The 14,778-nt window shown below is 47.5% G+C and overlaps 1 protein-coding gene across 1 annotated transcript in view; it reads left to right on the top strand.

Moving 5' to 3' along the window:
- Nucleotides 1–7,006: 7,006 nt before the first annotated feature.
- The window catches only part of LOC109286685 (cytochrome P450 4B1-like), a 28,133-nt gene continuing 20,361 nt past the window's right edge, over nucleotides 7,007–14,778 (top strand). Inside the window, exon 1 of the mRNA XM_019501354.1 lies at nucleotides 7,007–7,284. Coding sequence (XP_019356899.1) covers nucleotides 7,075–7,284 — 210 coding nt within the window. The 5' untranslated portion in view covers nucleotides 7,007–7,074. The remainder of the gene's footprint in view (nucleotides 7,285–14,778) is intronic.

Here is a 14,778-nt window from a genome sequence, read left to right as displayed (position 1 = left end):
ACCACGAGAACCCAACCCCCACCCAACCCTACCAGAACACCCCAATCCCCCCCAGCCCCACCACAATACCCCTCTTTCCCCTCCAGTTCTACTCTCTGTCAGCTCCTCCTGGTCCTGGAGCTCCTCTTTCACAACCCTGTAGATTGTATTTTAACTCTTTGCACTGAAATGGCCCTATGCTTAGACCCTCATCAAGAAGTTGGCTGGGAGGGGACCTCAAGAGGTGATGTAGTCCCAACAGGGATCACACCGACCACCTTGGTGTTACTAGCCCCAGGCTCCAAGCAACCAAGTTCTAGCTGGTTTAGCTCTGACACAGCCCTAGCCCCCTCCCAGCCTAGTAGTTGCCAAACCTGTTTGAATTTATTCCGGGAGATTTCTGGAACGCCAGCCTGCCAGCGACAATGCGAACATGCCCGTGCGCTTGTGTATATCAGTTATGGATTACAGTGCATAGACTTTACATCAGGAAGGCAAATGCACATGACTATTACATTTTAAAAAAAACCCACTGGACTACTGTATAAAATCAGATTCAACATTTCATATTTATTTTAATGAATGCCCTATCATTTATCTCCCAGGTGACTCTCAGCCATCTGCTGGAGATTTGTATCTAATCCCTGGAGACTCCAGGGCAATCCTGGAGGGTTGGGGACCCTCTTGATATCATCCAGCAAATTAGTGCATTTTCCAGGAGTTCTCTTAGTTTTTGCTTTGAGCTTAAACTGAACAACATAGGGCTGGCCTCCCTTAGGATATTAGTAAAGCATATCATTTCCCTTTAACTGCTGAAAAATATGTGTTGTGTTATGTATGATGACGTGCCACAACATCTGCACCCAGCTTTTCTAAATCCCGGATCTGGCCATGCTTACATATCGTTCACAAGAGAAACCCAGAGGTTTCAAATAGGAATCTGTAGTGTCAAGAACATCCTGCTGTGGTCTGAGTAGACTTGCTCTATTATTTTCCTGAAGGAAATGAGCAAAAGCCAAGAGCAGGCATTTTCCAAAGGGTGCCTCGAATCTAACAAGGGGAGCCTTGAGTCTATAAAGGTTGCAAACCATCGGTCGAGGGATTTGTTTAGGCAGTGGCTAGTTCTTACAGGATTATGTCAGGATGGCACACATTGAGACCAGATTAAAAAAAAAAAGATTCACATATACTTATGGCGGAAAAAAATGTTTTTTTTATCATTTTTGACCAAGAACAGCTTTTGCAGCAGACCAGGCTAGATAATAAAATGAGCCAAGTGGTATGCTTTGGGGGGTAAGAGTGAATGAACACTTGTATCAGTGGAGAAGATTGTTGTTTTTGCCCTCCCTGTACAATTCCCTTTGGTGCAGGTGTGTAAACACACATACTGGATGTGGCCAGGTGTGTATCACACGCGAGTGTGGCTGCTTCTGAGGCAGCAGGTGCTAGCAACTGCTGGACTATGCAGACCAAGGAGGTCCTGGTAGGAGGTGGATACTGGCCTACAGAGACCAGTGGCAAATCTTTTGATTTTGCACAATTGAAAATGAAAATATGCAGCACTGGAACAACGCACAGGTTCAGTGTACAGTACTCGCCGAATATGTCTGCAGACCAAAGGCTTCAAGGTCTTTAAACTGCAGTTGGCTTTCTTTTCTTTCAAGGTATTTTATATTGCAGTCATGCCACAAAGCACGTTAAGTTATCCTGTGCTTCCGGGCTGCGTGCTGGTGCCCAAGTTTTAGCTAGGTCAAAGGTAAGTCAGGTTTTCCCATGTTACACTGAAGTCACATCTCTGCATTAACTTCAGGCACCCCAGGCAAAAAACTGTCACTTCTGTCTGTACCACTTGGGAGGGCTACAATGAGGACAAATTTCTTTGCTACCCTGCCAGCGTGCTGAAAGGTTTGGCTTGGGTAAGGAGGGGAAACCTGCTTTGCAATTGGGAATGAACTGCTAGCAGCTGTCAGCAGGTCTCCTGAGCCCCCACCTGGGGCAATGTTCCCCACGTTTGCACCAAATCCTAATGCAGCATTAACAGTGGCTCTAGTGGGAATCCTATTTGATAACGAGAGCAGCTCAATGACAGTTTTGACGAGTGTCACAGAACGGTATCCATTGGATCCTTATAATTATGCATTCTCACATGGTACCACTAAAAAGACGTGAGCAATCATGAATCCCTTGAAAGGAGCATTGCTTCCTGAACCAGTATTTTCTGTAGGACCGGTAGCTTATAGCAATTCATCTGAACATGTTGATCATTGCAGAGAACATGCAATGTATACAGCAAAGCCTGTCCTATGCTTTCACCAGCATTTAACAAAACAATTTCTCGGAGTGAAAATGCAGAAAGGAGAAGCATGCCTTCTCTTTCCATAGACAATGGCCTTTGCTTGGACCCTGCCTTCACAAAAGCCTCACTGAATTTGTGGTACGCACCGAGATCGGGGTCATTTCAGATCAGCTCGGGTGTAGACTCCCCACAGGACAGGTTGGAACTTTTCTGCCAGAAACGGGAGTTTGGGGGGGTGAGTGGAAAATGAGGTTTCTGCCAAAACAACAGTTTAAAAATGCCAGTTTTTCATTTAAAAAAACAAACAAACCCTGAAACATTTTTGACTAAAAATTAACATTTTGAATATTTAGTTGTTCAAAGAAAAACGCTTTTCATTCACAAAGAAAGGTCCTCACTCTAATTACCTAGGGACCCTTATTAGCACCATAATCTTTGGCTGCTTACCTACCCACGCAACACTCATTTTCAGTGGTTGAATTGAAAAGGTTATACTTTTACTTGCAAAAGCTTTGTGTAATGGGGAGACTCCCTCAGACCCGTATCAAACTGGTTATATCCCTTTCGCTTCTGACTGTCAACCTACCAGCCACAAGTTATTCCAGTAAGTGTGCTTTAAATTAATAAGAAAATATTTGCATACACCGTGCCACTTATTTAATGAGTTTTGTATAAAAAAAATCACACCTTTAAATTTGTACAGCTCTGCCTAAAACATGAATAGTGTTCACAACAACAACCAAAAACACGTTGGCTTTAGGAAGAGACGAAAATCAAGACTGTCAGGGTCACTTAATGATCTAGAACCTAAAAATGACTCCCTGTCTTTTCTGCGTGACAAACTTTGCAGATGCATTCTCCATAGCCCCAGAGGAAATCTAGTGATTTTGGGGCTGAGCAAAGCCAGTGCTGTAAAGCACAGCTGCATTATAGACAGGACAAGCAGTGACTCCTAGAGTTAAGGCTGCCCAAAACTTTTTTTCCATAATAAGACTTTGCTTCCTGATGCTTAAAACTTTGCCAAAAAGATGGAATTTGTCCTTGCTGTGTGTCTACCTGTACACAACCATCTGGGACATGGCAATAAATATGGTTCAGAGTGAGGTTAAATAGCAATCCATTGGTTCTGCCTATATTCCTTCATTATTGAAGGCAGGCCAGGTGCTTTGAATAGATGCGATCTCTTTTATTAGACCAACTGAGTCGTTAGAAAAAAGATCTTAGCAAGCTTTTGGGCGCAATCACCCTTCGTCAGGCACAGGGAGTCTCTGCTGATATCCAACAAGGCTCCAAGGAATAATTATAATGATTATTGAATAATAATAATTATTATCGAAGGAATAATAATTATTATTGAAGGAAACTGAAAAGGAGATCAGGCCTGGAAGTGACTGAAAGACCAGTGCCTATATAACAGCTGATGACTGTTTTTCTGCAAAGCTCTGACGTCTCCAAACTTTGGAGCAAGGAGTTGGCATTTAGCAAGGGATTGGCTTTGTGCAGATGGGAGGGGCAGGGAAATGTTTGTTCTTTCCGTGAACATCCGAGCAAATGCAGCAATGTTATGAGCTGCTTAAAATTTCCCTTCAAGCACTGTTAGGGTTAGAGCCTGGCAGCTACATGCATCAGAGGTCCAGGGCTGCTCCATGCCAGGGCGACAGGGGCTGCAATTGCCCCCCAGTAGCATGACACCTGCCCAGGAACTGAGAATAGGGGTTGGTCCCAGGCACAGATGAGACAGAGCAAAAAAGGAAAGAAAAGGGAAGAGCTGGATTTGGGCGGTGAGGGAGGAGATTGGGATGAGCAGCCACTAGGTTGAAAACTGGGGTGAAGAACTGAGATGAGGATGGGACTGGGATGTGGATGAGACTAGGATGAAGGGCAGAGGTGGAGACTGAGCCTGAAACAAGGAGCTGGTGGAGGGCTGGGTGTGAGTCTGGGGGATGAATGAGAGACAAGAACCCAAAGTTGGTACTGGGGCTATAAGTGGGCCGGTTGGTTACTGGGAAAGGACCCAAGTGTACAAGACTGGGACTGGGATGTATAAGTGAGGAACTGAAGGAAATTCAGATGAGGAGCTCTGCAGGTTGGAAGGAGGGAACAGGATAGCAGCAAAGGTAAGCCCAGTATAGATACCGACCCACCAACTGTTCGAGCTGACCTAGTAACGGGGCACCTGGAGGGGTTGAATGTGTTTAAGTCACCAGGTGCTCATGATTTCATCCTAGGGTGCTTAGGGAACTAGCTGGAGTCATAGTAGAGCCACTGGCACAACAGTTTGAGCACTCGTGGCGCTCAGGACAGGTCCTGGAGGATTGGAAAAGGGCCAATGTGGTCCTTATTTTCAAGAAGTGGAGGAAGGAGGAACCGGGTAGCTATAGGCTGGTTAGTCTTACCTGTATCCTTGGCAAAACCTTTGAGAAAATTGTTAATGATCACATTTGTGGGGGACCAGCAGGTAAAATAATGCTAAGGGGCAATCAGCATGGGTTCACAGCAGGCAAATCCTGCCTATTTTTTTTTTTTTATTATTATTATTATTTTTTATTTCTAATCCGGTTTCATTTTACAACCGGGTCACAAAATGCTTGGATGAAGGAAGAGAGGTAGATGTTATCTACTTAGATTTTAAAAAGGCCTTTGACACAGCGTGGCACCCAATTCTTATAAATAAACTAAGCAGTTGCAATACAGATTATTACACGATCCAGTGGGTAGAAAACTGGCTTATGGGACGTACCTAGGGAACGGTGGTGGACGGGCTGGTCTCTACCTGGAGAAATGTGGGCAGCGGAGTCCCCCAGGGTGCTGTCCTCGGACCGGTACTATTCAATATCTTCATTAGTGACTTGGACGAGGGAGTAGAAAGCACCCTGTCCAAGTTTGCTGATGACATCAAACTATGGGGGGAAGTACATAGACTAGACAGCAGGGAGTGAATCTAGGTGGATTTGGACAGGCTGGGGAAATGGGCTGAACAGAAGAGGATGCAGTTTAACAAGGACAAATGTCATGTGCTGCACCTGGGGAGGATGAATCATTCACACTCCTACAGCCTGGGAGGGACCAGTCTAAGGAGCACAACTGCAGAAAGGGATCTTGGAGTCATAGTTGACTCCAAAATGAACATGAGTCACCAGTGCAAGGAGGTAATAAGTAAAGCTAACTGCACCCTTTTGTGCATAAGTAGGTGCATCACAAACAGGTCCAGGGAGGTGATCCTCCCCCTGTATGCGGCACTGGTCAGGCCGCAGCTGGAGCACTGCGTCCAGTTCTGGGCACCGCACTTCAGGAGGGATGTGGACAGCATGGAGAGGGTCCAGAGGAGGCCACTCATCCGGTTAAAGGCCTACAGAAAAAAACCTATGAGGACCGATTGGGAGACCTGAACCTCTTCAGTCCCCACAAGAGGAGGCTGAGAGGTGATCTCATGGCCACCTACAAACTCATTAGGGGCAAGAAATAGGGGATACAATGTTTACCAGGGCACCTGTCAGGGTCACTAGAAATAATGGCCACGAGCAAATTCAGACTGGACATCAGGAGAAAATTCCTTTGCCAAAATATGGAATAGGCTTCCAAGGGAGGTGGTGTTGTCTCCTTGGAGGCATTTAAAAGGAGATTGGACAGACACCTGGCTGGGGTCATCTGACCCCAGCGCTCTTTCCTGCCCAGGGCAGGGGGTCGGACTCGATGATCTCATAGGTCCAGTCCAACCCGAACATCTATGACACTAGGAAAGGCAGTGGAGACTGGAACATGGGCCTGAGGGTGGACTAGGCTTGGGGCTTAGAAGTGGAGCCCAGGTGGGGCCAGCCCAGGACTCGGGACCTGATGGAGTGTGGAGGGGAGACTGGGACCAGTACAAACTCGAGGGTACAGAGGTGGAAAGCCTTGTAACTGCTGGACATCCTCCTCCTCGAAAGCGTTTGAAGCCCCCCATCAACCTCCCCCTGCCAACTGTGACCAGCAAAACAAAGCCCCAAAGCAAAGGATCCATTCAATGGAGGGGGGAAAACAGCTTCCAGGCTCCTCGAGACAACCCTGATGCCCAAGAGTACCAGCTACTCCCAAAAGCATTAATACTGCAAAATCAAGCCTTCAAAAAAATAGAAAGTGCCTTAAGAAAATCCGTGCCACTCAAATTTGGCTCCCTTTAACTTAACTACCTGCTCACACTTTTTTTTTTCAGAGTACCCCTGCCTCCACCATTGCATGGGGAGGACGGCATTAACAGGGGCTCCTGGTTTTCTCTGATAAAAAAAATCCAAATTTTTTCTGATTTACAAAACACAACTAAAAATGAAAATCCACATTTTTATATATAGTGGTGTTTCATTTTAATCATGGAAAAATATATAGTGGTGTTTCGTTTTAATCATGGAAAAATATATAGTGGCCTTTCGTTTTAATCACGGAAAAATGTAAATTGGGGGGGAGGGATTTAAATCCGAAAATTTTGGATTTTTTTTTAATTTGAGAAATCATAACCAACAACTGAATATATCTCTATCTCCTCATTTTTCTTACAGATCCCCCTAATGAACCTCATCTTCCATAGTCGTGGACACTTGTTGCAGCTCATTTGCTCCCAGGTCCTGCAGCAGCCTGGAGTTTTCTTTCTGGGAAGTGATGTTGCTTGTAGCCTGTGATGCTCCTTAAAGCCTGTGTTGCTTTAAGGCCTCTCCTGATTTACCTGTCAATCAGCTTCGGAGACTGCCTCTTTGTGCAGCATTGGCTGAAGCTGCCTCACAAAGCAAGAGGCAAGAGGCTTGGCAGCGTGTGCAAGCTGGAAGAACATGATCTCTGCGCTGGAAAGCGTGTTAAAGACCACCTTGTCCTGGCTGCATGTGGACGTTTACCGGGTTTTTCACCTGGCCACTGTGTTCTGCCTGACATGCTTGTTGCTAAAAGCTGGCCAGCTGTATTATCGGAGGCAGGAGTTGCTCAGAGTTTTTGCCAGTTTCCCAGGCCATGCGACCCACTGGCTGTACGGCCATACCCACCTGGTAAGAAAACAGCATCCCTTGGGGAAGGCGATCTTTAAAAATGAATGAAACGGGGAGCAGGAGGGTGTTGTAATGTGTGTGCTTGCGTCACTGATGATGTTGCTTTGATTTTGCGGGAAGGAGGTTGCTGATGCCGTGATCCGCGAGAAAATTCTCTCCTCGGAGCGTAGGACAATCTTAATTTTTTTGTGTGACCATGTATCTCATTCGTATTAAGCCATACGCCATGCTTCCTCGACCTTCGTTAGCCAGGGATGCTGTGTAAAGAGCAAAATTCACAACAAAGAGGTAATTTTCAGTTGGGGGTCAAGGCGGGGTATGCTTGTTATATAGGGTTATGAGCCGGCTGGGGTAAGGCAGCATAGATCTACTGAAATCAATGCTGCATTATACCCGCTGAGGCTCTGGTCCCACGTTTCTTTGGCTTTGAATAAGCAAAAAGCAAAGAACAAAGCCACTGCAGCATTTTCCAGTATTTCCAGCTGTGCAAAGACACCGTGTTTGAAAGTGCTCCTGGTTTCTGCTCATTAATGGTGCCAAAGTTCAAGGGTGTGCTGTTATCTCTGTTGTGGAAGCAAAGTTTATACCCTTGCCAAATGAAATATTTGATACAGCACTGTGCCTATGCGTGCTCCGGTGCTCGCCAGCCAAGGCTGCAGTCCTCCAAGGGGATCGCCGCATATTTCTCTCCATGTGAAAAAAAAGAAGGCAAAAGAGGGGGGAAAAAAAATCAAAGATACAGAAACAAGAACCACACACAAGATCCTGGCATGATTAAAACAAGAGATGCTCTGCCAGGAATTGTGAATTAAATACTGCATATGAATGCAGAATAATTATAACAGTTAGTATTTGGCTACTAGGGTGATGCATTGTCTCCAAGAAGAGTCAGTGAAGAATCTTCTGACGCCTGTGGAGACGGGGGATGTGGTTTCCTCCACAGCAGCTTTTCTCAACCTTGTTTGATTCAAGGCGCTTCTGGATAGACTCGAAACAGCCCTTGGAAAGTGCCAGCTCTTAGTTTTCACTCCTGTTTTGACTACAGAAATATAATAGAGCAGTCTTTCTGTTTACAAACAACTCAGATAGACCGCAGCTAAAGATTTCTACTCAAAATTTCTGGGTTTATCTTGTGTGCGCACCTAACAGTGCTAACAGCATGTGGCACCCTGTGGCCTCCTTAAAAGGATATATTAACAGGAGCTGGTTGAGAAACACTGCTTTAGAGAGCTGACAAGTGAGAACGGGGACCAGTTTTATGAATTTTACTGAGTTGCCAGTTAGATTTAAGAGCTGAGTTTTTTTTTTACAGTCAAATCAGCCAAATCGATTCCAAATACAGGCGAATCATTTGAGAGCTGAAATCCAAGCTTGGTTTGCCAATTTGACAAACATTATGCTCAGTGCTGGCTTGGAAATTCAGCTAAGGTACCCTCTCCCAATCGAATCCGGAGAACATCTGCTCGCTATTTTACGGCGAGGTTCTTTTCCACCCAGCTTTTTCCTTAGAAAAATATTTCTCGGATCAGGACGCTTGGTGTTCTGAATCAATCAACACTTGCTTAATTCTCCCCAAACTATTCATTTTGAGCGTGATGGTTATCAATTCTTTAGTATCTTTAGTACATCTGTTACTCTTCAAGTCATTCTCTCAGGAGTCAAGTTGTATTTAAGTCACTTATCTGCTTATGTCCCTGCGATGAAATGGACTAGTTTAAAAGAGCAATTGGTGCAACTTATTAAATCTCTCCAGGCCAGTTGGGTTTATCAGGGAGGAAGTTACAACCTGAGATAAAATCTGAAGTATGAGATTTTTCTAGAAAGTGTATAGACTCAATAAAAGTTTGAGTTTAGGCTCTATACAGTACTTTAGGTTATAAAGGCTATATATAATACTATAGAGCAACAGACTATATGGAAACTCAACAGGAATTGGGACATAAGAATCACACAGCTTATCCGTGGTTCTTTAGACAAGGTGTCTCACAGGATGTGAATGATTGTCTTCCAGTTACATCCAGTGAAGGATTTAGGTGTCTAAGGGCGCATCTACATGTGCATTTAAGCACAGCTAAATTTAATGTGCATTAAGCGATTTTTGGCAGGTGTCTACACATGCAGAACGTTGGCACTAAAGTTAGTGCCAAGTCCCTGCAGCCCTGCCATGTGCCTCTAGTGGCTGGGCAGACCCAGCACTAAAGTTAGTGCTGGGCCGCATCTACATGTGCATTAATGGGCTTTAATTAATCGCACCTCAGCAGGTATCAAATTTAGGCAACAAGTAGCTTAATTTCACCATTTTTAATGTGCATTAAGGGCACACGTAGGCACGTGCTCTTAATGTGCATTAAGTTAGGCTAATGCACATCAACGTGTCTCATGTAGATATCCCCAAAAGTTACTGCTTGGCCCCTGGTGTGAAATCCAGATTCCTAAGTGAGGGGCTTAGGCTCCCTTTGCTTTCCATGGGGAGAGTTCATTGCCTCAGTGTTGGATCCAAAACAGCCGGCCTGGCCCCCAAGCAGGGAGCTGCCTTCAGCTGGTCAAGATGAAACTGAGGAGAGGGGTCTGCATGAAATCCCAAACCTCTCCAGTCTGTCTTAGTCAGGGCAGAGGGGAGGCACCTTATGCGTGAACAAGGCTCTCTCTCCCTTTAAAGCACACCCGCACAGAAGGAGCTGGTGATAGCGCTCTCGTTTTAATTAATGCTTAGCTGCTACAGGGTTTGCTCAGGAAGCAGGAGCCCTGGGTCCAAGTGCCTCCTCCAGCACATCTCCCAGGAATGCCCTTGCTGCCTGGCTGTCTGGGACTCCGCACGGGAGCACTCTCTGTGTGGGACCACTTTCCACGTTTCCTAGGGAAGTTGTTCCCGTGGGCAGCAAAGAATTCAAAATACTCTATTAGGAGGGGGGAGGGAGAGAATTGTAGGAGGAGGCAGGATATTGCAGCCTAATGGGTGGGACACTCACTGGGAGATGTGAATCCTGGGGTCTGGTCTCTGTCCCCAAGAGGGTTTCCCCTCAAACAATCATGGAACAAAATACAGAGAGGAGAGACTGGCAGTAAACTAACTTCTGTGTTTAACTTACTTGTATGAAACACAACTGGAACCCATAGCCCTGAATGAATCCTTTTGTTTGACACAACACTAGACCTCTTATTTCCAGCGATCCTTTGTGATAGACTATTCCATTGTCTGGCTCCCCTCCTGCCAACAGAGCAAGACCAAGCTGAACTCTTTTAGTGAATGAGCTTTACTTGGGGGAAAGCAATCCTTTGTTTTCTGCCTCATTTATTCCTACTGACCCAGAAGTATTCACTCAGTGGCAAGCTAGTTATGTTGGGAGCACTTTTAAGACACGTTGAGCAATCCAACACCAATCTGCATATATCAGGTGTGGTCGTGATGACACAGATTAGCATGTCGACCAGTTTACCAACTGTTTAGCTACTCTTTTGGCTGGAAGGCTGCAAACAGCATGGCCTACTTTGAATTGCAGGAGAGTGTACTATGCAGAAAGCTGAACATTTTTCAATCTGTAGCTTTTCTCAGTATGCCTCTGAATAGCTGTTTAAGTACTTTCAGGGCACTGACATTTTGCTATCAGGGACCTTTCCATTGCTTAGTCTGTCCAATGTCTCCCTCAGCTGCCCTTTCAGTGGCAGACCATTGAATTTTCTATGGATCAGGAGTAGGAAGTGAGTATACTAAATAGTTCCCCTGTTTCTTGCTGGGCTGGCTTTGTTTATTATGGATATATGACAGATATTGCACTGCGATCTTTGGGTGTCAAATATGCTTTGAATAGATGATTAGTACCCAAAAGCTCCTTTTCTCTCACTTAATTAAGAAGCTTTTGCTCTATTCCCCTCTGAAGGACACAAGATAAAGTTGTGAGATACACCTTGTACACCCCTCTGCTGTTTGTTAGAAAGAGATGAATAGTCATCTGCACTGGAGACACCTTGTCTAAAGAAACTTCATTGTATGAGAAATAGGATATTTGATGCTTAGGAGGAATCTATTATTAGTTGCAGGATAAGCACCTCTCAGAATTATATAGGGGTGTAAGCTCTCTCTCTCCCTTTATCTAACCACAAAGACCCTGCCAAAGCAAACTTGCTCGTTTACCTGTGCACAATGGTCCCTTATGCTCTGGGAGTTGAGAAGTGTTTCAGAATCATGTATGCACCCAGCGGGCTTCAAACATCTGGTCCCGTGCTGCCCGGCTTTGGGTGTGTAAGCTCGCCCGTCACTCCGTCCCTGAGGTGGTATAGCCCGGATGTGTTGCCCTGGGGTAGCCTCACCCCCAATCTCACTTGCCATGACTTTGCTCGTCCTTTCAGTGGTGGGGTCGACTACTAGGGCATCTCCGGAGTCGGGAACCTTGGGGCGATGGTCTTCTGCGAGGCTCCAACCTCCCCTACACCTCGCCCTAATACCCAGCCTCGCCGAGTTGATGTTTCCGGGCCCAACCCTCACCTCTTGATGTGATGGGCCCTCTGCTACAGATATGAAGCTCTATCCTGACCCCGAATCAAGCTGATTAGGAGACCCTCTACAGCCTTCCTCCCTACCCCTCCAAAAGTGGGAAACAGAACAACGAAAAATTAAGAAAATACTTCCTGCAGCCCCTCTCGCTGCTTAAGCTCTCTGCTCCCCGTCTGGGTAGACTCCAGGAGCCTTCCCAAACCCGTGCCAATCCCACCTGGATTGCAGGGTCGCCTTCAGTCACCTTCTCTTCAGGGCCGCCCCTGCTGTCGGCTTCTTCATCTGGAGTCCTTGGATTTTCTCCCTTGGCTCCGTCGCTGCGAATCAGGGCATCCGCTGCCTCACCACTGGCGTCCTCCCTCTGGCAGCCTCGGGGTAGCCTCTTGCCTCGTGGAGAGTCGTCTGGATCCTCCTCACCTCGGAACAGGGCTCCAAAGGCACCTCTGCTGGCAGCTCCGGCTCTCTCCCCCTTCTTCTTCCCTTGGCTTGCTTTTTATTGTCCCGTGCCGGCTCTGCTTGTGATTAACTGCAGCTGGCTGCAGTTTCAAAAAGACGTGGCTAGTCAGCTGCACAGGTCCCGCTGCCTCTTCTGGTCTCGCCACGGCGTCAGCTGCAGGTTAGGGAATCTCCGTTTCTTTCTTGCTTCCCTCACCTTCCCTGTTGTGTTTTGGGTCCCGGGACTCCCCCTTGGCCCCTCGGGGTCCATTCTCTGTAGTTTCCCTGTGACAATGTAAAAAAGTAAAACTATTGCTTACCGTGTGATCCCAGAAAGTTAAACTTCCAGAGGTCAAACTTAGGCTAGAAATAGATGTTGCCAAATGAAATAGATTGACGGATGCGCTTTGTTGGGTGACGTGCATGTTGCTCATTGTCCTACCCTTGATGGTGTGGAAGAAGAGGTGATATGATCTCTCCCACTCCCCCTGATCACGGGCAGGTGCTCTGGGGGCTTACGGGACCTTCAAGCCCCTAGACCACCTGTTTGAGGTATCTGGAGAGTAGAAGCAGCTCAGGCTGTTCCTACTCTCTTGCCACAGAGCTAATAGATATCTGCCACAATAAAGTGGACTAGTCTGTTACTACCTTTTGTCATACTACTGTTGATATGGCATGATGAAGTGTAGTGACTGCTGTTTGCTCACAATTTGTGCCACCATAAAATTTGTTATGGTAACACAAATGAGACATCAGGCGAGGTGTGTTTCCACCTTTATTGATCCCACAATAGGTTCAAATAGAGACCTCATCCAGCAGGGGGATCACTGCCAGCTGCCCCACTGGTGGATGAGGGCAGGGGGTTGGGATCTGCCCTTCTCCCCAGGTCTTTCCAAGCTCCCTGCCCCCGATTGGGAAGCTGGGGCTGGAAGCTCCCTGCTGCTGGGGCAGGGGGACATTGTCCCCACTGGGGATCTGCCACCGGGGTCCTTACCAGCAGCAGGCAGCTCCCAGGGTCAGGGAGCAATTTCCCAGCTCCCACCAGGAGACAGCTGTCGTTTGGCCCCATGCTCCCTCCCAGCCCCTGGGTTGCACCCACAGGGAGCCAGAGCAGGATGGGAGCAGCCCTCTCCCAGCTGCTCTCATTGGGAGCAAATCTGCTCCTAAATCCATGCACGTGTAGATGCCTGCCGAGGTAAATTACTCTGGAGTAAACCCATCCAGCAGCAATTGCACATGTAGATGCGCCCACTGAGTCTGTGATCCACCAAAACCCCTATCTTTTTCTCAGCAGTGCTGCCACCCAGCCTATCATCTCCTATACGGTAATTGTACTTTTGATTATTCTTCCCTGGCACCTTATGTTTGTCCGCATTGAACTTCATTTGGTTGTCTCTAGTCCAGGTTTCCACATTATCAAGATTGTCACTGGTAGGTGTTATAGGGCTTTGGCCCTTTCTTGCTTGGCACCTCGCTCCCCAGCGATGTCAGGGTGATATTCAAATTTGGCACCACCAAGATGGTTCGGGTGCTGCTCCTACTCTCCTGCCACGTCTTTGATGTTCATTTCTTTTTTCTTGGGAGGCAGTTCCCTGTAGGTGGCCCAAGGAGATCTCAACCTTGGGTTTCTTCGTGGGGCTCCAACTTCCTCTTTACCCTACCCTCACCACATCCACGGCCAGGGGCAGACTCTGCTCTCTGCAGGTGTTACACTGGGATGATCTTGTCTCATGCTCGCCTCCTGCCTCCACGGGTTGGATAGTCTTGGCCGTCATTCCTCCCAAGGCTGTCCTTCGTCTTTGGACTGTGATCTGGGCAACTAAACATGCCCTGATCTGGGGTTAACTGTAACTTGGAGGAAAACTGAACATAAGAGGTCAGCGCCCGCTGACGGGCTCCTGGGATCTTGTCTCCCAGGGACCTTTGGCCTTACCGAGGACTCCACCATCCCTTTCTGCCTAGTAGAGGTTTGGAAAGGTCGGCCGCCCTGTGTCAGGCCCCTGCTGGCCCTCTCGGGCAGGCCCTTTAGGTCCATGTCCCTTAATCTTCGAGTCTGCCTAACCTGTGGCTAGGCTGTTTGGGTCTCCCACGCTGGGCTTCATGGTCTTCCATGCCTCCCTCCTGGCCGCGCTGCTTGAGGGTGTCAGTGGCCCCTTGCTGCCCCTCCCTGGTGCGGTATCTGGGTACTCTGGTGGGGTCGTGGCCCTTCTCCTGGGCACTCTGGGGGACTGCTTCCCTCCAGTGGAGCTCCCCAGCGTCCGCTTGCTTCTGGGGCTTGAGCTCCCTGCCTTGCCTGCCAGTGTTCTCTGGCAGATGCTCAGCCTCCTTCCCCTGAGTCCAGGGCTTGTGGTCCCCGGCTCTGCAGCCAGCGTCTCCCCGTCATCATTCCTTTCCGCTGTCCCCAGTGCCAGCTCAGCTGTGTTCCCAACTGCCTTTTGAGCAGCCTGCGCTTTGCTGAGGCCGTGCCACCGGCGCCCACCGATTCACAGGCTCAGGCAGCTCCAGAATTGCTGAGTCTCTCTCTAGCTGCTGTTTTTCTTTGCTCCTGCTGTGACTACCAGGGAGCA

The sequence above is a fragment of the Gavialis gangeticus genome, unplaced genomic scaffold, assembly GCF_001723915.1.
Source record: "Gavialis gangeticus isolate Ggan-Ray unplaced genomic scaffold, GavGan_comp1, whole genome shotgun sequence".
Taxonomy (NCBI): Eukaryota; Metazoa; Chordata; order Crocodylia; family Gavialidae; genus Gavialis; species Gavialis gangeticus.
The sequence above is the reverse complement of the archived record's forward strand: the minus strand, read 5'-3'. Positions and strand labels throughout refer to the sequence as shown.